Source organism: Manis pentadactyla, chromosome 12 (assembly GCF_030020395.1).
Source record: "Manis pentadactyla isolate mManPen7 chromosome 12, mManPen7.hap1, whole genome shotgun sequence".
Classification (NCBI taxonomy): Eukaryota; Metazoa; Chordata; class Mammalia; order Pholidota; family Manidae; genus Manis; species Manis pentadactyla.
In genome coordinates, this window is record NC_080030.1 from 42523211 (window position 1) to 42549521 (window position 26311).

Genomic DNA, 26311 nt, shown 5'->3' on the forward strand with positions numbered 1-26311 from the left:
TTTTAAAACAAGTAAATAATGTTCTCATTGTTTGCCTTATTTGTATTTATGAAGAGTATGTACAGCATCCTATTTCCCATCCAGCTTCCAGGCCCTGCTCAGACTCACTCTCTGCCATGCTGCCTTCCCTTCCTTTTTCTTCTTCTGTAGCTCTCTAGCTAAGGTTGTAGACCACCTCCCTCCACCAGAGACTTCAGCCTGGGACCCTGACATATGTGTGCTTATTCCTTTTACCTAAAAGTTGTTTTAATACCAGATACTCCAGAGTACCTGAGTGTGAATGATAATGATAATAGACACCACCTAAAGTAACCTCATTTCATGCTCATCTTAAGGAAGGTCTGTTATTCCTACTTTGCAGATGAGGAAACTGAGAGGCAGAGGTATTCAGTGAATTACCCACAGTCATGGGACTAAGTGGCACAACAGAAACATGGAACATCCATAAGAATCCAAGCCTTGGTGAAGTTGGTGGGCTTGGTGCTTATACTTGATAACTGAAAGCTCTTTGTTCTTGTGCAGTCCTCACCTTTTGACGTAACTTTGGAGATAACGAAGAGTTCGTTTACTCCAAGTACAATAGTGTCCCCTTTGACTCAAGGGAGGAATTTGGGTTCCTGAGGTCCTCTAGATCAGCACCATTCAGCAGAAACACAATGCAAGCCACATGGGCAAGCCTCCTGTGTAATGACACACCATCTAGTAGCCACGCTTTAAAAAGTAAAATAGAAAAAAAAAGTTAACGATATCATGTATTGCCTGAAATTAATTTTAATAATGTATGAATTTTATTTAACCCAACATATCTAAAATATCACTTCAAAATGCAATCAGTTATTCAGTGAGATTTTTTAATTCTTGTTGTCATACCAAGCCTTTGAAACCTACTGTGTGTTTTGTCTTTACAGCATCTTTCCCTTTGGACCAGGAATATTGCAAGTGCTTAATAGCACAGGAGGCTTCTGAGCATCCTTCAGCTCAGCATAGCTATAGAGTGGGGAGCACACAGTTCCTGAGACTTCTCGTCTCCATAGAAGTGATTTTCTGAACTAATAATACTCTGGCTATGGCTTTGAATATCTCTCAGATTCATATCCTGGGACCCTACCCTGGCCTCTTGCTAGAGCTCGCTATCTGGTCCCTGCCTGTCTTCCACCCAGCCTCCAATCTGTCCATTGGAGGCAGGGTAGCTTTCAATCGGTAATTCTGATCACTACCCTCACCTACTTAAAACTCTGAAACTCGACCAATCACCTTATCACAGCACAAAGATCTTCAGGGGTTGGCTGCTCTCTGCTTCTGACCTGACTGCCCCTTGCTTGCCCAAACCCACTGCCAAGCAGTAGCTGTTTATATGGAGACAATCACCCTGCTCCCTCTCACCTTGTGCCCCAGCCTCTCTGCTGTATCATCTCCTCTTGAGTTTTTATTTGGCTAGCTCTGCTGGCCCTTTAAGAATTACGTCTCTCTGATGTACATCCCAGAGTATATTCTGCATAACTCTTACAGCACTGATCACACTCTGTTGTAACCGGTGGGCTGTGTATCAGTCTTGTCTACATTGGGAGTTCCTTGGGATAGGAACTAGACCATTCTCATCTTTGTTTCCCAGATGCTAAGCACAGACCCACACATATACTAAGCACTTTGCCTAAGAAATGGCTGGAGAATGATATGGGGCCGAGATGTTTCTACCTTTCTTTCATTGCCACCTTTGATAACCCAGCACCATAACTCCTTTTTTTAATTTACTACCTAAAATAGCCAAATGTGTCAAACTTCGGAAACCAAAGAAGTTCATTTATAGTTTTTTATCTTAAATTCTTTCAAAGCCAGAATTGAATTCAGAGGGCCTTCTGTGGCTTCATTGTAGTTCTTCTCTAAGCACTGTTAGGATGCTTTTAGCCATCTGAGGCTTTAATTTATCTCAGTATCATTATTCCACAACTGTCAAAAACATGGTCCTTTATTCTTTTCCTATAGCAGAATCTGCATAAGGAGAGCTAAGATGAATCTCAAAAATTTCCTTATTCTGATTTCTGTACATCAGTATTGAACCAGGTATGAAACAGCCTAGACACATGAAACTATTTAGTATTATAATAATATTTATTCTGCAAACCATCTGAGAAATAATAAATTTTTTATGAGGTCAGATTTTATCAAGAGTTCATAAAGTAGCCCTTGTTTTAGCAAATCCATCTAAGAAGCATAATGTAAAATAATAAATCATATTTTTTAAAATTGTATTCTGAAAACATTCTGAAAGCTACCTAAGCAAGGCTTTATGTGGCCCCAAAGAATGGCCCTAAGGTAGCTAACTACCTTTAACTTAGTTGATTCTTTTATTCTTTTAAATCAGGGAAGGAGCTGCTGTGTTCTGGAATGTGAAAGACAAAACTGTAAGTATGAACAAAGTGTAAAAGTATAAAATTTTAGTTTTCTGAGACTAAATTGTAAATTAGCACTCAATAATGTGAGTCATTGGAAGCTAAATTAACAGATAATCCACAAATTAATTTGCTCTCCATTATGTGATACTTATCCTAGCAGTTTTATCTTCAAAATATATGGTATTTTGGCTTATAAATTTCCTACATTTTCCATCCTCTGGGTATACATTAATTTGTTGAGAATCAGAAGAATCTGGCCTATACTGTAGACAGAAGAAATATACTTTGTACCTGATGATCTATAAAATGAATACTATATATGCAGTTCACTGGAAGCTGGCTGCACTCTTACTCCAGATCAAGGTTTCTAGAACTTTTTCACTCACAGGAAATCATCTCTTCAGCATCCTAATCATGATTTGTTTAATACAGCCTTTTTAGAGGCACTTTGATAATACACATCCAAGCTTTATATTTAACTCATCAATTTTACATCTAGAAAGTTATCCAGAGGGAATGATCACAGGTATGCACGAGGAGTGATGTACAGAAATGTTCATCAGTGTATTTACAATAGCAAAAGTGAGAAATAACCAAAGTACCTAACATTAGGAAGTTTGTTTAATACATCCATAGGATATAATATACTATGGCTCTTAAAAATTACATGAAAAAATATTTATTTCTAAGAAATTGCCTGTGTATATGATACAATTAAATTAAAAGAGCAGGTTATAAAATATAACAAAATAATAAAGGGAGGTAGTTAAAGGATATGTCTCATACATCACACACACAACACGGCAATGGTGGGGAGGGGTTTCCTGAAGAAAAGGACATATAAAATGACCAATAAATATAAGAAATATGTATATATATAAGTTGGCTGTTTGTAGTGGCAAAGATGTGAAAAGCTGATAATACCCAGGTTGTTCACACAAATTTTTGGATTCCAAAATTGGAAAAACTTTTAAGAGAACAGTTCAGCAACATTTATCAAAATTGCAAGCATGCATGTCTTTTGACCTAACAATTCCTAAAGAAATAGTCCTAGAGGACCACGAAGATACACTCACAAGAAGAGTGCATTGCAACCTTGTAAGAGTAGAGAGTATAAACAATCTCCCATGGATAGACATTTAGGACAGTTAAATACAGTTCCTGTATTAAGGAGACTAGCAATGAAAATGTTCATATGCACAATAGGATCTTAAATAAAAAGCAAAATGTATATACATGTATTTTAAAAAGTCTGGAAGGATATACAGCAGTTTAATAGCAGTCACCTTTGGGTATTAGGAATTCAGGAGAGCAAATTGTCACTTTTATACTTCTGGGTTTAAATTTTTACAAGTATGTTACTTGTTAGGTATTTTTTAAAAAAATTTAAAGGATAAAAACCATTATGTGACTAGGTTTTCATTCGTTTATGGAATAATTATAATTCTTATTTTCTTCTTTATGCTTATCTGTGTTTTCCAAATATAAAAACAAATGAATATATAACCCTAAAGACTTTAATATCTTGATAAATTTACCTTTTCCTTCAAACCTAAACAATAGAAGAAATGTCTTCAAATGTAATAAAAATATAATAAGCATTAACACTGTAACATTCTTTTGTACTGAGGGGGTCAGATAAAATTTCAGGTTATCTTCTTTTCTTCCAGATGAAGCATGTGATGCAAATTATAGAAAAACATGAAATTCAGCCCTATGAAATTGCATTGGTACACTGGGAAAATGAAGAGCTTAACTACATAAAAATAGAGTAAGCAATTTTTTATTAAGTTTACAAAAGGGGTGCTTGGAATAACTAGATCAAGCAGTAGAGGAGATAAATGATTTATGAATTTGGAGACTGATTTTAAGAAAAAAGTGGTGCAAATAAAGTCTAAACAACATAATAAATATTGCTAGATAAACAACTTTTTTTTTAACATCTCAGGCTACTATAAATTAAAACAAGTAGATAATGTAACCCCAAAAATGCTAAGGTTCCTAAGAAGACTAAATGAATAAAAGAGTATGCCCTCATCAGAATGAATTATCCTAGTAAAGTTATCTCTTAGGTAAATCCATCTTTTCCCCGATGATTTTGGGTATAAAAAGGAAGTATAATGAGTGTGATCCAAGAGGACCACATGTAGGAGTGGGTGTGCCTGCAGGAAGTGGGGCCCAACACCCCATTCTCGGTAAGATATTTGGGTGGGCGGCGCCCTAGCTGATCTTCCTGCCTCTGCAAGGGGGAAAGAGGGATGAGAAGGTGGGATGCACAAGAGTCTACCTGTCTAGTGGAAGATGAAAAAAACGCATTGTATTAAGAAAGAAAATAATGACAGCAGAACTTTGGGAAAACTTGGAAGAGATACTAGCTGCAGAAAGGTTAGGTGGAATAAGATCTAAGTAATAACAGCCAACAAAGATTACCCCCTCCCTGTGCCAGGCTCCGTTCAAAGTGCTCCCAAGTATCGTGTTGTTCAATCCTGACAAAAACCCTAAACTGCAGTTAACCAGCTTTCAGATGAGGTTCAGAGATGTTCCATCCTGCCTGATCGTACTAATAAGTGAGGGCCTGGGCCCGAAAGTGAGGATGTGAACCTGAGAGACGCAACAAAGGAAGAGCTAGCAAAATGCAGTCAATTTTAGTATTGAGCGCTTGGCCCTGTGCTTACAGCGCCTGAGCACCCTTCTGTGCTCACCTCCAGATCAGGCTGCTCCTTATTAGATGCTCTCCCCGAGCCACCCACAGACGCTCATACAGTCACACACACATATACACTCACTGCCTTACAGACTGGAGAGGAGTCAAGTCCTCAACTCCTGGGTCCCAGAGTCGACAATTTAGTTTTGTCAGAAAGATCGTCATCCTGCCACTACTGTGGTGGTCACGTGAGCCCTGCCTGTGATTGCAGGAATCTGCTGCCCCCCTCAGTTCTGTGGCGTTGACCAAGCTCCTTCATACGGCATCTTGTCAGCCTGCTCTCTCCTGCCTTTCCTCTTCTCCCACCAGCTGCAGAGGTCGGCCCAGATTCGGCCTCTGCCCTCCCATCAGGCCTCCTTGTCCACCCGCTTTGCCCCTCTCTTGTCTCACATCTTTAATGAAGGTTTGTCTGTTTATATTCCCGGATTCCCTCTGTTGCCCATCTCCCAGGCCTCCCACATTCTCTATGTGTACATTTCAGTTTTTCCCAGCTTCCCCACCCCTGCCATGTCAGTGTGCTTGTAGATTACACTGTATATAGTTGTAGTTTCAGCATTTTTTTTCAACTAGCAATTGATTGTGATCATTTTCTCTATTAAATATCCCTTCAAAACGTGCTTATTAATATTTGCTGTGGGGAACATTGACCATAAAAAATTCCTTGTACACAAGCCTTTCTTTGCTTCTTGAATTATTTCCTTAGGATAAATTGATAGAAGTGAATTCAATTACTTGGATCAAAGGGTATAAGAACATTTAGAAGACTCTTGATATAACTGCCAAAATGACCTCTAGAAAGATTACAATGTGACTTTTTCAAAAGAAAAAATGTAAGTACTTTTTAAGATTTAGAAGATCCTGTTTTTCTTTTTTTTCCTTTTCATAGGGGGCAGTCAAAACTGCACAGAGGGGAAATCAGGTTAAATTCAGAACTAGATTTAGATGACGCCATTCTAGAGAAATTCGCTTTCTCCAATGCTCTTTGCCTTTCAGGTAAGTCACCACTACTTATCAGAGACAGGATTACATAGTTCTCATTTCCTCAAGGGAAGTTTAAGTAGTCAGTAGATATTTTGGCATGTTTTCACAGAATACTCAGCAAAGTTTTCGCATTCCTTTTCTTTTCTGCAAGAGAAAGGAACATAATGCACAAAGTAGGAAATATAGTATGTGTGTTGAATCTCCTCATTCCTTAAGTGTACTGTTAAAGCTTCCCTCTCCAAAAATATTTTCTGTAGCATTACTTTGTTTTCCTCTCCTCTTCCACATGATAGTCACTAAGTTGTCTCTAATCCATGCAGAGGAAGCACAGGCCTGTGTGTGTGAAAGTAGACTCCTGCGTTTCACAGGGATGGGTTAGAGAATCACAGTAACACCAAGCTTTCTCTGAAAGATCCATGCACCAGAACACAACCATGGAAGTTGTATAAGAATTATTTGTCACCAGTCCACACTAGGCTGCTGCTGCTGTGGCCTGTCCCCACTGCCCTCGGTAGCTTTAGGGACTTCTGAGCTTTACTCACAGCGCTGAGGAGGGTATGGAGGGTGAGGGAAGAGTGGGCCACCCTGATTCCTGCCCCATCTACAGGGCCCCCTTTGTTTCAGGGTGGACCTTACACTCTCTGGGTTTCTAAGATGCAGGACTAGAAAATCAGGAATTCCACCAAATGCAGCTTTGGTTTGCCCCCAGGGTTACTCTGTTCCTTCTGTCTTTTCCCACTTCAGTGTTCTCCTTTATGATCGTAATTAGCTATTCTTAAATTTCAGTTTCAAATTTTCAGCACATTTGCTTCTTACACTATCATTGAAGTGGGAGTAAAGGCACTGTGCAGTTATGCATTTGGTATAAGAATGACTACTTTGATGATAAAAAATATTCCGTTGTTAACTTTTTTCCCCAGTGAAACTGGCTATTTGGGAAGCATTACTGGATAAATTTGTTGAATCAATTCAGTCGATTCCAGAGGTAATTACACAAACTTTATACTTGTTTACAAGGATTGATTTCTATTTGGGAAGAATAAAGATTTTCCACTATAACAATATATCTGGAAATACAACAAAGTAATAGTAGACACTAGGAAAGCTACACTGAATGTAAGCCAAAAAAAGAACCCCCCCATTACATATATAATGATGAAGTAAAAAACTTCATATTAAGTTTTTTTTCACTTTTTACGATTTAAAATTCAAATTACTTTCCTCTGATGGCACAATATTTTTAATGTAACTGAATTTTTTAAGAAGTAAAATGTTTCACCTCTAAGGAAAGATTGTGACTACTTTTCTTGATTGAAAAATATTTTGCTTAATTATGAGAAGAATGGTATAAAAATACATATAAAGTTCCATCAGAATTTTAAACTACATTAAAAATCATGTTTACTGTAATTTTGTTTCTGTGCAAAAGAGTAATTTCACTATATTTGGGAAAAGAGGGTACTTCTCCAATGAGAGACTAGGAATGTATACAATAGAAAATACTAGTGAGAATGGAAATGAAAAAAGGGAATATAAAATTTCTACCTAATAAGATTTTGAAATCTCAGAAACAGAGATTTCACTCTAATAAGATTTTGAAATCTCAAGAGTAAAAGGACTAGGAGACAGAAACTCAAGAGATATCATTTATATAGGATCATATTTATGCTGCTTTAGAATTGGCTTTATGGTCCTGTTACTGGAGATACATATATGTGTGTATGTATTTTTCCCCCTCCCAAATAGGCTTTAAAAGCTGGGAAGAAAGTGAAACTATCTCATGAAGAAGTTATGCAGAAAATGGGTGAACTCTTTGCCCTAAGGTAAACTTTCCTCTGTAAACAAAATATTTCATGTATTTAACAATCTGAAGAAAACATTCCTATAATAGTACAGTCCTAAGTGCTACAGAGAAGCTGTGGGCCGTATTTCACTGACTCTGAGACACCACAAGGTGCCACAGCAGAGGAAAAATGCTGCCAGTTACCCTGGAGTACAATGCTTTTTTACCACAGAGTTTAAATGTCACACTTACTGAAATAGCTCTTTTAGCCTTATTTGGATATTAATTCTGTTACATTCCCTCTTGGGCCTACAGAAAGGTATTTTAAATAAGGCAATAACAGCTAAGCCACGCCTGCCACCTCTAAGACATCATCAATTGTAAAGATGCCTCCTGTTTTCAGAGATGTTAAAATGGGAAAGACCACATCTTAAAACTGATAAAATCCATGAATGCATTATTTTAAATAAGTGTCTAAAAAGGTTTTCAGTTTATTTTATCCCTGTAATTCTCCCAGGATCTAGGGACTGAAACATCCTGACTCTTACACCATTCTTGCTGGGCAACAGTGCTTAGGGTCTCATCTCTTGCAGTGTATGAGGTGAGCCTCCTAGAGTTTATCGTAAATAGTTTCAGAGTTGCTTTTCCACATTCTTAGATACTTGGCCTGGAGAGAAGTGGTCCAGTGTTTCATCATCCCTGCATTTCTCATAGCTCAGGGACCCTAATCAGAGAACAAACAAAAATACAAAACCCACTCATCAAGACCACCTGCAGCAGATCTAAAGCCCTGAGTTTTCCAGGAAGTGGGGTCGAGACAGTCTTCCCTCCTCTTCTCTTGGTAATGCAGGCAGAATTTGATATGGCGAATTATAATATGAAAACTCAGAAGTTAGGACTAAATATACCGAGGTTTCTGAATAGTTTCTACCTCAAGTTTTCTTCTGTTTTCAAGAAAAGTGCTTATACGATTTTAAAAGGAAAGTGGTAAATCTACAAGTACAAATATAACAAGTTACGTTGGGTGAAAAATCAAGTCACAAAATATTTACGATAATTAATATATCTGGTATGATCCCATTTATGTGTTAAGGGAAGGGCCTACTACTCTTCTCTGAATTGTTTTTTTTAGTCAACAGTGCTATGTATGTGTTAAACTTTCATTTAAATGTAAGGTTAGGCCTCTTATGTAAAGTAGAGATTAAGAGTGTGAATGTGTGTCCAGGGTTTGCACAAGCACCAGAAGAATACAGAGGAGGCGAGCAGTGGTTACCTATAGTGGGTGGGAGAAAGGCAAAGACGGGGAAAGACCAGGAGGAAGATTTGTCAATGTTCACCTCAGTTCCTATCTTTTTTATTTTTGAGCCATGTGACCACCTGTCTGCAAAAAAAAAAGTGTATATTCTAAAGAGTTTTAAAAGAAACAAGGGTTTTTTTTTTTCTATTTCATAAATAATATCAATATTAAAGATTGTATTAATTTGCTTGCAAATTTTGGAATTCTTACATAAATTTTTATGTACATGTTTCTCAGTAGTATTACAAAGATCAGCATTAAAAAATATTTCCATAAAACACCATGTACAGAAGAAAATAGAGGCCATGATTTTTAATTGAAAATAAAAAGTAAGTCAAAATTTTCCTTTTTTTAAGGCACCGTATAAACTTGAGTTCAGACTTCTTGATCACTCCAGATTTCTACTGGGACAGAGAAAACCTGGAAGAACTTTACGATAAAACCTGTCAGTTCCTCAGCATTACTCGGAGAGTTAAGGTATGTATGTATCTTGTACTTTTATTGAGAGAGACATGATGTTGCCTATAATTTGTATGAGTATGTGAAGAGAAATTTCAAATTAAGTAAATGTGTTTAAGTACTTTGGGAGAAACATCTTGTTTGATTTCTATTCAGATATTCTATTTCCTCTTCCCATTCTCTTGTGTACAGAGTTTTCAAACTAACTGCACCAAAGGATATTCTAGTATTTGCTCCACAGAATAGATAAGATGCGAGAGAGTTTGGAGGCCTACTTTTTTTCCATTAGGAAGTTCTCATCAAGTTTCAAGAAGAGTTCATGGGCTGTGGAACTATCCCAGTGACAGTGAGAATAGACATGAACTTAAGAAAGAGTCCTCTAAGGCAAACCAGGTCATTAGTAAAGGGAGGCCAGGGAGAGGGAGAGTCAAGGATGGCTTTAGTTTTCCTGTGGGTGGCTCATAGAAATAGCATTAAAACACAGAGAGATGCACTGGGGGAGAAGCTCAATTGAAGACATGTTGACATGAGTTGAGTAGCAAGAAGACTCCCAATGAGAACTGTCACACAGGCATTTAGAATGTGGAAGCAAAGATGAAAAGAGAGACCTCAGTATGAAGATCAGGATGGACGTGGGTGGAGGCGGTTATGATGGAGATAAACCACCTGGGGAAAGAGGGCAGAATACAAAATGGATGTTAGCACAGTATGTGCACATAGTTCAAGGACGTTTTATCACATGTGGTTTCATGCAACCAGATACAGAACTGTTCTGCCACCACAAACATCTCCCTCTGCTGCCCTTTGTAGTCACACCACCTCCCCTCCCCCACCATCCCTTTCCATGGGCAATGAGTAATCTATTCTCCATCTCTGTAATTGTCGTTTTGAGAGTGTTACAGAAATAGAATCATACTGTAACTTTTTTAATTGGCTTCTTTCACTGAGCATATTGCCCTTGACATCCATCCAAGTTGGTGTATATATCAATCCCTGCCTTCCTGAGGGTTAAACAATTTTTGGAATTTCATTTTATCTGTATTGCTTTTGAGTATGTCTCTTTGCATAGATATTTAGTGGTTGCTCGAGGTATTACATTACACATACATAATTTATCATAGTCTCCTGGTTTCACCAGATTACCAGATTCAGTCAAGTGTAGAAACCTTGCTACCATTACATCCTTCTAACCTTAACTGTTTATAATTCTCTTAGCTCTTCTGCAGACTCTGAGAACTCCATCAGTGTTATAACTTTTGCTTCAACCACCAAACATAATTTAGAAAACTCAAAAGGAGGAATTGTATTTCTATTTACCCATGTTTATGATTTTTGTGCTCTTCTTTCCTTCCTGAGGTTTCAGGGTTTCTTCTTTTATTGTTCCCTTTCTGTCTCAGGAACATTCTTTAGTTATTCTTTTAGGTAAGTCTGAGGAGACAAATTCTCTTAGTTTTCCTCCATCTGAGAATGTCTTGACTTCCCTTTCATCCTTGAAGGATATCTTCACTAGAGGATTCTGGGCTGCCAATTCATTTCTTTCAGCACTTTTGTCCTAGTTCTATTTTCTCTCTGTTGTTGTATTGGGTAATTTATATTGTACTGTCTTCAAGTTCACTGATTCTTTTCTCCATCTTCTTCATTCTGCTGCTGAGCGCGTCGTTAAATTTTTAACTTTATTGTATTTTTCAGTTCTAAAATTTCCATGATTTATACTTCTGATTTCTTTGCCAAGACTTTTTTTCATTTGTTTCAAGCATGTTCATAATTGCTTATGAAGCATTTTTCATGGTATTCATTCAAAAATTATTAAATGTTTTTTGAAGCATTTTTATGATTGCTTTAAAATCCTTATCAGATGATTCCAACATCTGATTCATCTTGATGTTAGCATCTGTTGTCTTTTCTCATCCTTTCCAACTAATTTTAATACCTCTCCCATTTCCTCAAGTGTTATGTTCAAGGGTTTTTGCTTTATATACAAGGACCTTCATGTTCTCTCCCTTTTTCAACCTTATTTCCCACCACTTCCCCTCATTCATCCCATGCCCCATCAAAAGTAAATGACTTACAGTTTCAGAAAGTCACCGTAGCTCATTGAATGCTATGGCAGCTCTGGTTATCTACTTTTTTTCCTCCAAGCCAGACGGTTCCTCTTGAATAACCACATTGTAGTTACCAGAGGTTGTCACTGAACTTGTACCCACCTGTTCTGGTGTGGGTATCTTCCAGCCCAGGAAAATAGAGATCGTCACTAGTGGTCAGGGAAGGGGACCATCCTAAGGTATGTTGCTTTTAGCTGGCAGAAAAAAATCGATCAATGATACTGTATGAGTCAAACTTCAGTGTATTTCAGTACAGTTTTAGATACTAAATGTCTAATTTGATATAGATTTGACACTCCAGTTGTCTGGTCAGACATGAACACTGGACTTCTGTGGTTGTAGACTATGTATACAGGTTGAAGATCCAGGGCATAGGAAAGGTGGGTACTGAAAGCTTTATACAGTTGAGGCATCTGCTGTCGTTCTGTTAGCTATTGCTGTGAAACAAATTGCTCCAAAACTTTGTGGCTTAAAATAGCACTTACTGTCGTACAGTTTTTATGGACCAGGAATCTGGGTCCAGCTTACCTGGGTCCTCTGGCTCTCTCACAAAGGCCACAGTCATCTCAAGGATCAGCTGGGAATGATTCACTTCCTAGTTCACTGATATGGTTGTTGGCTAGATTCACTTCCTCTCAGGCTATTGAACTGAAGTCTCATTTCTCATGAGCTCTTAGCCAGACACCTTCCTTAATTCTTTCCACATAGGCTTACTAGAAGCAACTCTTCCCAGCCCACAGTCAGGGGAGGGATTACACGAGAGTGTGAACACCAGAAGGGGAGAATCTTTAGGTGACATCTTAGAAGTCTTCTTACCACAGACTTGAGGTTTTGAAAAAGATGGAGAAAATTCAGGAAGCCTACTTTGTAAGCACTGTGACCCACATCATCCTCGCACTGCTGTTACCTTAATGATTCCCAGCTTTAGGCCATGAAAGATACTGCCACCATCGATAGCCTCACTGTGTTCAGAATCATCAGTAAGCCAGCTGCCACTGCCACTTGTCTTGGGCAAGAAGGTTGATGCCAAAAAAATGTTCTGGTCTTTGACCTGGAAGGTGGCCTTTCTTGGTCTGTCCTCACTATTCAAGATGGAATTACTGATGTCAAGTCCACAACTGAGGACACCTCCTGGAGTGAAGAATACCTGGACAACCAAGTGGTCAACTTAATTCATGACTAAGACCACATGCAAGCATAAGAAGGAAATCTTATGCAAGCATAAGAGAAAAGAAGGCTGTGTAAGCCACTCCTCTGTCTGCTTGTAGTCTGCTGAGTGTACTCTTTATTCCACTGTCAAAGCCAGTTTGAGACTTAGTCTCTCCATGGAGGGGTTGACACCTATACCTGTTACACATTAGCAGTTGAAAGAATCAGATCCAATTTCTGGCGCCCCAGACTTGTGGAAAAAGCCCTATGCAGTGCCAACCAGAGAAGGCACCAATCCCTTGTGGGTGGCCCCATTTATAGGCCCAAGATTTAAAATCTCCTATGGGAAGAAGTAAAATTGAATTTATTCATAGACACCATGATCTTGTTGTATATAGAGTGTCTTAATCTACAAAGAAGCTACTAGAACTAACATGAATTTATCAAGGTTGCAAAGCAAGGTCATTATGCAAAAATTACTCTATACTACCAATGAATAAATGGAAAATTAAATTTCTAAAATTACCATTAACAATAGCATCAAAAACTTGAATTACTTAGAAGTAAACCTTTTAAAATATAAGACCTGTACCCTGAAAACTATGAACTGTGGCTGAGAAATTAAATAAAGACATACACCACACCACCTTGGGGTGGGCATAAATTTCTTCAGACAAAAGAAAAGCATGAACCTTGCAAAAAAACTTGATGAGTTGAACTTCATCAAACATAAAAACTACTGCTGTTTGAAAGACACTGTTAAGAATATAAAAAGGCAAGCCACAGGCTGGGAAGAAACATTCTCAACATACATACCTAACAAAGGTCTTACCCAGAATATACAAAGAACTCGTTCTACTCAATAATAAAAAGACATCCCAAATTTTTAAATGGGAAAAAGATTTGAACAGATTCCTCACAAATGAAAATATGCAGGTGGCCAAATGAACATTAAAAGTGTTTAACCTCATCATTTATCAAAGTGCAAATTAAAACTACAGTGTGATTTCCCCACATACCCATTAGAATCACTAAAACTAAAAAGACTGGCAATGCCAGTTGTTAGGATGTGTAGCAACTGGAACTTTCACAAATTACTTGCAGTGATATATATTGTTACAACAGTTTGCAGTGTCTCAGAAAGTTAATCATTGTCTTACTATAAGACCTAACAATTCCACTCCTAGGTACTTAACCATGAGAAATGAAAACATATGTCCTCACACTGATTTGCACATAAGTATTCATAGCAACTGTTATTCATAATAGAATAGCCCAAAACTGGAAGCAACCAATTGTCCATCAATAGGTGAATATCCATAGAGTGGAATACTGCTCAGCAATAAAAAGTTAATTACTGATCCATACAACATGGGTGAATATCAGAATCATTATGCTGAGTGAAAAGAATCTAGATACAAAACCATACAGGCTATTTTATTTATGGAAAATTCTAGAAAAGCAAATTTACAGAAAGTAGATCAATGGTTCCCTAGGGCTGGGGTTTGGGGGGTGGGGTAGTCGAGTCCAAAGGAGCACAAGGGAACTATTTGGTGTGGTGGAAATGTGCCGGTGGTGACCTAGCTATATATATTTGTCAAGTCTTCAAATAGTGTACTTAGAATGGGTGCATTTTATTGTATGTAAATTATGCCTAATGAAGTTAATTTGCAATTAAGGCATCTTGTGGGAATTCTTTAATGGCAGATTAAACAAAAGCATCAACTTTCATGTGGCAGATTTACTGGGAACAGATTTGAAAGGCTTCAGGGTTACTGTTCTTGGAATGTCTGGTGGAATCATGGTCATTGTGATGAGCTATAAAATCATTGGCAGCAAGCAGTTGTAGACCCTGTCTACCTCTTCTAATAACCAGCCTGCTGTACTTACTTGAGTCAATAAAGGTGGCTGAGCAGTAACCAAGATTACCAGCTACTTGGCACATTAGAGCTTAGGCGTCCTCCCCTACCCGATCCTGTGTCCTCCTGCACAGCGCTGTATTCTTTGATACTGATCCCCATGGTGTCCTTCCCATTTCCCTCACAGACAAGAGTAAAGGAAAAGAGCAAGTTCACAGTCACCAACAATGGACATGGTTTGAGCAAGGAACCTACTGAGGGTGTGGGCCAGAAGTCTAAAAATAAGGGTGTCTTTCAAGAACTTACTCAATGTGAATATGATATGATGTTCAACCATGAAAGCTACAGTTGAAGATGAGAAATGTCAAGGTAGGATCAATAATGAAAACAAAAGCACAGTGAAATAATCAAGGAGCTGGACAAGAATCAGAGTGCCAAGAAGGAAGGGGAAACTTGGAGCAGTGCCACTGCCTCATCGCTCCGCTAACCCAGGAGGGGCACCTCGGTCTTGCCTGGCAACAGAGCTCTTCCAAGTGGAAACACTGCTGGAAAGTTGACTATGCAGCCCAGAGGACAGGTGGAGTAGGGTCCAGTCAGTCCTAAAATGAGAAGTGTCCCAGAAAAAGTCAGTTCTGCACCAGTTTTCTTAAAAAATTTGGTTTCTCGGGCCTTAACTGAGTACATAGGGAAAATACATACAAAGCTCTATTCAGTACTGTAAACGAGGAGAAATCAGGTAATGTCCTAAAGTATAAAAATAGTCTATTTAAATTTTGCTCCATTAAATATACGTATGTTCTTTCAAGGTGATGTGATCTGATTCATTCTGTACCTTTGGGCTAGAACCATCCCTGGCTGCATTTTGCCTTATGAGCCCAAACATTACCTCCTAGGAAAGGTTTCCCCATCTTTATCCTAAAGGTAGGGCTGGTCTTCACCTCTGTGCTTCTGGAACACTTTGTGCTCAGGTGCAGCACCTCACTCACACACGGCATCTTAGTGATCTGACTGCATGAGCAGATTGGGTTCCTGGTGAGGGCCCTCTTCCTGGCCTGCAGACAGCCACCTTCTTACTGTGGGCTCACATTGGAGAGGGAGAGAAGGAGCCTCTGGTGTTCTACTCTTATAAGGACACTAATTCCGTCATAGGGGCCCCACCCACATAACCTCATTTAACCTAATTCCCTCCCAAAGGTCCCATCTCCAAATTGTAACACATTGGGCTTCAGCATGAACTTGGGGGGTGGACACAAACTCTTATTCATTAACACCAATGGTCCCTGAAAATCCACTGGTTTTTCCTCTAAGAGGTAAATTCAATTATCTTTATAAATTACATATTTCTACCACATCTTTATTGGATTCTATGTTAGTAACTGGGGCAAGATAGCTAAAAGTAGTAGCAGCAATGTATTAGGGGGAAAAGGGACTTGCATGAAATTGGAGCTACACTCATGGGATTCCCCTCCTTCCTTCCAACAGGGCAGCAAAAGTGGTAGAAGCCACTTTCCCTGAAATACATAAATGTAATGACAGGCACACCAGAGACAGAGGGATGATTTGGCTCATGGGCCCAGAGGCAAGGTCTCTAGTATGGGATTTGTAGTAGATAAATGCCTGCTGAGCCCAAAGGCCATGCAGGTTTGAACTACATTTCATTTTATGTAGCAGATTTGGATGTTTTGTTTCTGAACACTCTTCTAAAACTTGTGTAAATTCCTTTGGCAGCTGATAAATTTCACAGAACTCCCCTTATATTCCATTTGTCTTCCCTGTATCAGAGGTGCCCTATTATCATTACCATTGTTATCTACCTGGCTTGATTCAGCCATTACACGTAATTGTTCTTCATTTCATTTCCCAGTCTCACTCTGAGGCATCTCTTTGGTGTTAATCTTCCACCTGAGTTATGGAGCATACCTGAAAGTTCCCAAGTACATTTCTCAGTGTTTTCTGAGCACGCTTTTAAAGACAGGTTAAGACTACTTGGGTTATGTGAAGATTATTTAAAAGGAGCTCAGAAAACTTAGCCTCCCTTAACACAGCTCAACACAATGTTGGCGCTATAGGTATTACTGAAGAAAATTCAGAATTGGTCCTGACCTTCAACCAGCTTTAAAGATGATACACAGGACAGAGTCAGTGGTAGTGTCAGGAGAAAGTTCTTCCTTGATTTGTTTTTGTTTGCTTGTCTTCTAGAAGCATCTTGAGAGAAATAAGGGTGATTAGGCATGAGATATGCTGAAAAGCAGTCCAAAAGTTGGAGGTGGAGATAAAGTCATTTCATTTGGCAATCAAGAGCTCACTGAACAAGAGTGGAGCAGTGATGGAAGTGCAACAGGGACAGAAACAAGTGCTCCATCCGCTGAGGCTGGTGTCCTCCAAGATCGTGCACCTTCTTGTCTTGCCACCTTCCCCACAGGCACTCTTGTTCACTTGTGACTTCTGCTTCCATCTTTTCCTGATAATCTTCAAATAGGTATCTCTAACCTCAGCTAACCTCAGTTTCATTTGCCTCCCAGATGTTCCCAGTTGCCTGCTACATCTCACAGGCCCTCTACGTTGGCGTATCTCATAGCATCCTTTTTAGAGTTAATTATGCATGTCACTCCCCTCCTAGAATGTAGGCTTCCTGAGGTTAGAGACCACCTCCTCTATTTACAGGGTGTGTGTGTCTGTGTGTGTGACTCCCCCTGTATCTGCAGAATAATAGGTTTATTTGTTTCTATTGCTGCTGTGACAAATTACCACAAACCAGCTTAACACATGTATTATATTACAGTTCTGTAGGTCAGAGGTCTGACATGGGAGTTGTTGAGCCAAAATCAAAGTGTTGGCAGGGAAGCAGTCCTTTATGGAGGCTCTGGGTAGGATCCATTTTCTTGCCTTTTCCAGATCCTAGAAGCCCCCACATTCCTGGGCTCATAGCCCTTTTTCCATCTAGTAGAGACAAGTTGAGTCCTCCTCACATTGCATCACTCTGTAAAACTCTTCTGTCTGGCATTTCCACATTTATGGATCCCTTGTGATTATACAGAGCCCACAAAGATAATCTAGTTTTATCTCCCTATCTTACATCAGCTTATTAACCACCTTAATTCCATATGCTATCTTACCTCCCCTTTGCTAGACCATATTACCAGGTCCCAGGGATTAGGATGTGACAATCTTTGGAAGAAGTGTTATTTTGCCTACCACATATGGTCTTTAGTACCTCCACAATTTGGTACTCACCTTTTTAACCTCACTTGCAAATACTTCCTTCCAAGTGTTCTATTTAACTGCACTTGCCTCTGTGTTGTTTCTTCTGCTCTCCCCGTGAACCGTGCCCATGGCACCCCACCTTTTCCTGCTGGCACTTTTCTATGTAGGGCCTACTTCACAGTTATCACCTGTGACACCATCCCTGTTTTCTCCTACTCCCTCATCTGTGTGCATGTAGTGTGCATGACTCTCTAGCTAATAAAATAGGAAGCATGCATTAGTGGGACTTAGGTGCTTGTGCACAACAGAAAAACAATTTGAATGATCTTACATATTTATCACCATGTCCTGGCTCACATGACTGATAAAAACGGGTGGAGTGTGGGAATAGGGAATGTCCATTACACAGACCCAAACAGGTCACCAGGACACTTTCTGTCCAGTTTGGCTTCATTCTTCCCTTCTCAGTAACATTCTTTGAAATGGTGAGGAAGACATATGGGAAAAAGACTGCCCCAGCTTACATTGCACTCCCCTGGCAACATCAGAGGACTAGGCCATGTGGTGGGTGAACTGGGCACTGGTTGGCTGAGCCTGGGTCTTCTGCCTCCCCTTGCCCCTGGGACTTGGTAGAGAGGGTGTTAGGTGGTATTGGCAGCAGCATGTGGTTGAAAACAGTGGAAGTCACTCCCCAAAAAAAGAGGGCAGGCAGGCAGGGTGCTGGGCAGATGGCAGAGTGTGAGGCAGAATGAAATGAATGCCAAAACAGGGAAGTGGCGAAGGAAGACTGAGTAAGGGACAGTGGGCTGGGCAGGCTGCAGAGACCACAGAAGATGCTGCCATCCAAACTGTGACTGTACTAAATGGCCTGGGCTCGTTTCATGTTACTGAGAAGGCAATGAATGTAAGATGTTTAAAGATTTTGAGCAGAGGAGTGCCTGTTCAGGATGAGAACTCTGATGCCAGTGCAAAAAATGGAAAACCCCCACCACCAAAAATATACAGCCATTCTTAGGAGGTAATGGTAATTGGTGGACCTACTAGGTAGTGTTGATATAAAAGCAGGGGGTAACTGTAGGGAGTGGGGATTAGAGATGAAAGGCTTCTATCCTGGTGCCTGAGAAAAGAGTGTGATCTGATTTAAGTTAGGAACCCAAGATAAGGGAGACGAACAGGGTGTCAATTTTAGTTTGAGAAACATTAAGTTTGAAGTACAGCAGGAAAGCATAAGGAGATGTTTTATAGTTAGGAATTCAGTCAGAGGAAAAATCAGGATTATTTATATTTGTGTGTGTGTGTGTGTGTGTGTGTGTGTGTGTGTGTGTGTGTGTGTGTGTGTGTGTGTGTGTGTGTGTGTGTGTGTGTGTGTGTGTGTGTGTGTGAAGTACAGTGAAGTACAGCAGGAAAGCATAAGGAGATGTTTTATAGTTAGGAATTCAGTCAGAGGAAAAATCAGGATTATTTATATTGTGTGTGTGTGTGTGTGTGTGTGTGTGTGTGTGTGTGTGTGTGTGTGTGTGTGTGTGTGTGTGTGTGTGTGTGTGTGTGTGTGTGTGTGTGAAGTACAGTGAAGTACAGCAGGAAAGCATAAGGAGATGTTTTATAGTTAGGAATTCAGTCAGAGGAAAAATCAGGATTATTTATATTTGTGTGTGTGTGTGTGTGTGTGTGTGTGTGTGTGTGTGTGTGTGTGTGTGTGTGTGTGTGTGTGTGTGTGTGTGTGTGTGTGTGTGTGTGTGTGTGTGTGTGTGTGTGTGTGTGTGTGTGTGTGTGTGTGTGTGTGTGTGTGTGTGTGTGTGTGTAAACTTGTAAGAGACTGTGGGTCAAGTTGGTCTTTCCCAAAACATGGGGTACATCCACTTGTACGAGATGAACTTAGGTGACAGATGGGCCCGGAATTATAACACTGAGGGACTGCAGCAAGTAACATTTTTGTACTGTTGAGAAGGGATAAGTGTTTAGTTTGGTCTTGATTGGCGCTCTAATTACACTCATCTCCCACTTTCAGAGGCGTCGGGGTCAGCTTTGTGTAGGCAACACCATTTCACATCACTGGTTTTTCCATTTATGGTAGTAATAGTTTACTTTTAAAATAAACATTTCTAAGTAGTTTTGGAAATGAAACAATAGTACAGTTGGCACACATACGTCACTGAAGTAGTGATGGTGGGATGCAAATGACTGAAGCTTAGAAAGCTTCTACACAAACCAAAGTGGAAAAGATCATGCAAAGGAAGTGCAGACAGGAATGACAAGATCAGGACTTTGGGAAATGTCATATAATAGCAAGAAGGGGTAGAGAAGACTCAGGAAAAGATGATGGTCAGAGGTAGAACTTAGTTCTTAAGAGGAAAAAGCACCAAAGGAAGTGTGCATTTCAAGGTGGTGTCAAATGCTGAGTTAACTGAGGTTCAGAACCAAAGGAAGTTGTGAAATTTACTGATTAGAAGACATTGGAAGGTTTCAGGGGAGTTGTAATAATATGCAACTTAAATGGGCTTAGGAATCGCTGGGCAATGAGGCTCAAGTTGACAAAATTGTCTATTCTTCAGCCACAGTTAAGAAAAATGGAAGAGGGTTGAGTCAGTATTTTGAAAGGAGAAGCATATCTATGGACCAAGATTAATAGAAATAAGAGGAGGAAGAAAGGGAGGGGTGGAAGGAAAAGAAGGAAAGAGGCACTGTTCACGTATCTATACAGACTACTGCAGGATGACCATGAAGTCTGGTAGAATGGGTGGGTGAATATATGCTTATCAGTGAAGTTCAGTGCCTTCTCCCATAAGGCAGTTTAAGGTTCTGTGCAACATTATAATGAGCATGACATACTGACACATTTCAGCCCATCCCCAAACATGCGTCTGTGATATGCCTGCGTTTTCCACTGTCCAAACCTGTATCTAGTATAACCCCATCAGTAATCAAGGGGAATCTTAATTACTAAAAATTTTTTTCTGGATTTTCCAATTTGCAAAAGAAAGCTACAGAGACACTAAGAGGGTATGACTTGCCAGTGGTCACATCTAAGGCTTTATATTCAAAAATCAGTGAAACCCAGCTTGAGGCTTGTGAGGCTCAGAACACACTACGCAGGTTGGTGTGAAAACAGTGCCATCTAGTGGTGAGCATGCAGCAGGTCAAGTGGGTAGTTCGGGGTTTTTGACAGTGGGACTTGTGAGTTTTGGAAGAAAGCACTCATTATTTTTATCATCTTTAGGCCATGCTAAAAGGAGCATGTGTCACGTCTGCCTTCTCTTAACTGCTAAAAATCTGGGCAGCTCCCCAAAACTAGGACTTAGAACCTTATTTCTACATCTTAAATCAAAATCTTACAAGAGTTTGGGTATGCAAAGTATTTCTTGCAGTTAATCTGTGCATTACAAAATGTCAAAATGTCTACATGGATTTATAAGGGACAGGTAACATGGGCAGATTACCTTTGGGGAGAGGACTGAGGAGCAAGAACTGAAGGGATGATTTTTCACTGTATACCTATTTCAAACCTTTAGAACTTTGAATTGTGACCATGTTACTTAATTAAATTTGTCTAAACAGAAATACAGGATACTTCCTAAGATTTTTCTAATGCAGGTCATGAATGAAAAACTTCAGCACTGCATGGAGCTAACAGATCTAATGCGGAATCACCTGAATGAGAAAAGGGCACTCCGTCTGGAGTGGATGATCGTTATCCTCATCACCATTGAGGTAGAATAGATGGCCTTTTTAAAAACGAAAGTGATAAAGATAACAAAATGATAGCAGGAAGAGTATGACTTTGTTCTACTAGTCAGTCTATTTGGAAGTGAGGTAAGTTTCAAGTGACTATGACAACTGCATTACTAAGTATGAAATTTTGGGAAAAGTGGCACATTTTTAATGATGGCATTTAGAGAAAATTCTAGCTGTAAATTTATAACGTACAACACAGCAGCAAGTACCTGTGCCTCAGATCTGCAGCTTGCCATGTGGGAAAGACAAGTATTTTTTATTATTTCAGAAGCAGTTTTCATTGAAGAATCACTTGAGTTTGTATTGATGATTTGTCATGAAATTAATAAAGCTTTTTTTTATCACCCTAAGGTAATGTTTGAGCTGGGACGAGTATTTTTCATCAAGTGATAACCAAAGGAAAAGTCATTGCAGGATATATTCAAGTCCTACAATCAAAGATAAACGCTCATTCTGGGGGGATCTCTTACTTAATAGCAATTTTTAAAAAATCAAGTTGTAATAATGATTTTCAGCTCCAAAATGTATTGCTGTTGAATAAAAATTATGAACAATCTGATGTTTGGGAAAAATTACGAAGAATCTGATGTGTGGGTCTGTAACACTGACAGTTTGAAAGAACAATGTTTTAAAGAGCTTTGAATAAGCTTAGGTAGGAAATCTAGGCAAAGAAACTTATTAATAAAGCCCAAAGGCTTCAAATGTGGACATCACTTCTAACCTATCTCCAGGGAATCCCAATCATGGCCCTGGCTCAGTTAGAACCACACAGGAACTCAGGATGTGTTAAAATACATAAAATAAGACAGGCTTTTATGCCAGAAAAAAAATTTCAACATACAGATTTTCAATTGCATAAGTTGAGTATGACTGCTTACTGGCACTTTTGCCTTTCATTAACATACTTTCCATCCTTTCACTATTAAGTTACAGTCAAAAATATTCTTCCCACAGAGAAACTTTAGTATCACACACACTTCAGGGAAATTTTTAAATACCACAAATGAAGAATTTAACATTTATATGCTTTCTCTTAAATTGGTAATTCCCACTTTTTTAAGTCCTTTTATCGTCATTTGCCTTTTTATTCATAACCTTCCTGACCTTACCTTCCCCACAATGAATTTAAATGTCAATATATACCCACAAACAGTACTATTGCTGTTCTAAATTGAGACATTTTGCAACTTCACTGGTAAGTTTTCCACCAGTACACACACAACTTGTATAACCTTACTGAGGTTTAGTGATTTGCTTTAATGTGAAGGTAAACATCCTGTCTTTTAGCACTTTCTGAAGAGCTCTTGAGTAGCATCTTCTGAGGTGCCCAGACTTTCCAAGGAGCCTGTGGGCTTGAATAATTCAGTAACTGCTTTCTAGACCAAGTTCCACATCCACAATTTCATATAATTACTGTGCCCATATACTCTAGTTAGCGTATCCCATCCTCCTTTCCCACATTCCCTTCTCAAAACTATACAGAGGCAACTTGCACCCATCTTGAATCTTAGCTTGGTCCACTATACTTAAAAATCTTTAAATATATTTAACCTATATTTTAAAATCTTTGGGAAGCCAAACAAGACAACTTGAAATACTGGTCAGCAAAGTCTCATTTCAAGACCTTATCCCCAACCTATTAAAAGGGGTGTATCTTCCCATAAGATTTTACTCCCAAGTATCACCATGTACAATTTGGATAAACTGTTGATTTTAACAATTTTAATGACAACAAAAAGAATGCGAAGATTTGGTGCCTTCTGGTCATTGCAAATTAAAATTTAACAGTTTCCACTTAAGAAACAAATATGCTGCAAAAAAAACTATAGAGGATAACGAAAAAGACCTTCAAGCATAAACATTTATATTAGGAAAACATTTTGTAGAGGAAATGACTTTGAAGGATCGAAAAAACAAGTTAAATTTGAATTGTTTACTAACATTAAATTATGGTGCACATCAATTCATTATATTACATTCCACTAGATATATTTAAAGACAGATAACTATTTTTAAATACCAGTATTTATGATACATCAAAAATTAATCTTTATTTAAACTTACAATAAAAGTTTTAAAGGGGCTATAAAAAACTATTTTAGGTATAACAAAGTTTTTCAACATCACTTTTCTAAAAACAAAATGACCCAGAAATTATAGCAGAATATTTAGACAGCCTAATAAGTTAAATACATTCACCAGTGGCTCGTTCTAGAAGCACTCCTCAAAACGGCATCAAATTTCCTAACACTCATGAGAATACAGTGGTTAAGACCAACCTGAATTTGAATTCTTGCTCCATCACTTACTAAGCTCTATCACCTTGGGCAAATCACTGAACTTCTCTGGGCCCCTTTCATCTGTAAAACGGGTTTAATAGTAGCATTAAACATCAGAGGGTTGCTGTTAAGATTAAAGGAATTAACATATGTGAAGCTATGAGTTTACTGTTACTACAATCCATCTGGGTAAAATTTCCTAAGATTGAGACTAAATGGAGACTGAATCAAGTCCCCAGGTCCCCCACCTTTGAATAAAGTTAAGAAGCATCATAACAGACTTAAAAGATATTAGTGAATCCTGCATCCAAAAGGATGGGGTGGTCCATTTAAAAAGTAGTATTTCCACTGTTTAAAATGAGTTGGCTCTTCAGTTCCAGCCCAACATGGCTTTCTTAAACTCTACATATTTCGCATATACCAGATGCCGATAGGCATTCTCAGTGTCTTCCTAGGCAACACAGCAATGAGAAGCAGGAATGTGTTTATCAGTAAAATCAGTATCCTTTCTAGTATTAGCATTTTTTTATAAAACTTAACCATATTCTGATTCTACTTCTATTCTCCTTTATACCCCTTAGAGCAGTTTTTCCAAAGTATGTTCCTCAAACCAACTGCCTCAGCAAATACTTGGGTATCCTTATTTCTGATTCCTGTTTCACAACCAGAACCCAATGCTGCAGCTAGGAAACCAGTTTTTTAAAACTATCTACTAAGTACTAAAATCTCAGGTGATTCAGTTATTTCCTTCCCCAACCCAATCTCCTCTTTGTGTGTGCGTGTATGTGCATGTGTCTGATGCACACTGGGAGATGATGAGCAGAGGAAATTTTTCCCAACACCTCCAACCAAAATCTATTTACTTTTGACTCTCCCATTGATCTTAAATTGCCATTTTTAAGAAAGATTCGAGGCCACTATTCCAAATCCCGTTTCCTCACAAAGGGAAACAATTTTTCAAAGTCCAGATTTTCACTCCTTTCCCACAATTTTAAACAGGACAAATGGCTTTTAAAGACCAAATCTTTCACTATCTTGTAGACTTATAAGGAACCCATGCAGTATTGTAAAACCTACTCAGACAGTCCTTCTTTCATGCAATTTAACAAATACTCAGAAACTATGATGTGCTACTCTAGGCTTCAAGATACAGTGGCAAAGAACATAGAAAGTGTCCCTGCTCTCATGTTTACATTACAATGAAGGCAGTAGGAAAATTAAGTGATCTGCTTATAGACAGATATGCTCTATAAAGAAATCTAAAGAAGAGGTAGAGAGGTGGTGTAAAGTCAGGAAAGATGAACATCATAGTTAAATTTTCCTTAAGGTTTAGACATTACCATTTGAATTTTAAAAATCAGAAGAGATTCTGGGTATAGATGACTTTTAATTTAGCTTCTACATACGTGACTTGGAAATTTGCTTACAATAAGAATTTTTTTTAAACCCTGCTAATACAAAAATTTGGGCTACAGTGATCCTGAACTCATCAAATGAAGATTTACAGAGGGCAACAAGCTAACAAAAAAAATAACATAATTTAAAACAACTAGCCACTAGTCCTAAAATTCAAGTTATTTATCTTAATTTAAAGTCTCATGTGGCTTGGGTTGTGGCTACCTTAGAGATTTTTGACTCTTAAGCACCCTGGTGGCAAGTAAGGTTAGTTGGAATACTTGGCTAATGGTTGATGAAATCTGATAAAAACTTGAACCCTCGAGTTTTCTTTATGTGGCCCTTTCAGATCCTGGGTTTCCCAGAGCAGCCAGGCTTTTGGGGCAAACCCGGGAAAGGCTTGAACAAAGCACTCAGGTGGTTCTCCTATCTTCAGACCACATTCTAGGAATTGTTTAAACATCCACCTTTTTCAAATCAGAGTTCTGCTGCAACTCTACAGACCTTTAGTATGTCTGAACTGAAAACAAGAACCTCCGGTACCAAGGAGACATTATCTTCATAAAGAAAAACAAGTTGATAACACACACTTGTTATCAGAGGAAGTAGTTTTCCTCTATACACTTCATCACTTATTTCACTTTGAAATATAAAATCCCAAGTTAAACAATTCTCTAAGCAAAAATTTAGACTATTGTGTTGTAACAAATATTTCAAAAGTAAACATCAGTTGTGACTACTGATACGTTACAACTTAAGAGGATAGTTCATTCAACTTGGCTGAGTGAAAGAAGCTGGTCTCAAATTGATGACAGTAACCACTAGTGAGGGTGAGGATTTATTAATATGGGTAACTGTTGAATCAGTGTTGTACATTTGAAACCAGTATAAAACTGTATCAATGATACTTCAATTAAAAAAAGACTATATACTGTATGACTGCATTTATATAATATGGTAGAAAAGACAAAACT

General features: G+C 38.6%; 1 protein-coding gene across 5 annotated transcripts in view; it reads left to right on the top strand.

The window, feature by feature from the left end:
• The window catches only part of RMND1 (required for meiotic nuclear division 1 homolog), a 36720-nt gene extending 14498 nt beyond the window's left edge, over positions 1-22222 (top strand). For 2 of the 5 annotated variants that reach the window (XM_057489101.1, XM_036910815.2), the window contains 8 exons: positions 2363-2402; positions 4064-4164; positions 5984-6090; positions 6999-7063; positions 7825-7901; positions 9515-9635; positions 21523-21639; positions 22015-22222. In XM_057489101.1, the coding sequence (XP_057345084.1) occupies positions 2363-2402; positions 4064-4164; positions 5984-6090; positions 6999-7063; positions 7825-7901; positions 9515-9635; positions 21523-21639; positions 22015-22053 (667 nt within the window). In that variant the 3' untranslated portion in view covers positions 22054-22222. Of the gene's footprint in view, positions 1-2362; positions 2403-4063; positions 4165-5983; positions 6091-6998; positions 7064-7824; positions 7902-8519; positions 8703-9514; positions 9636-14914; positions 15533-21522; positions 21640-22014 lie in introns of those variants that run through there. The other 3 variants (XM_057489100.1, XM_057489102.1, XR_008992726.1) reach the window with 2 other exon arrangements.
• The last annotated feature ends 4089 nt before the right edge of the window (positions 22223-26311 follow it).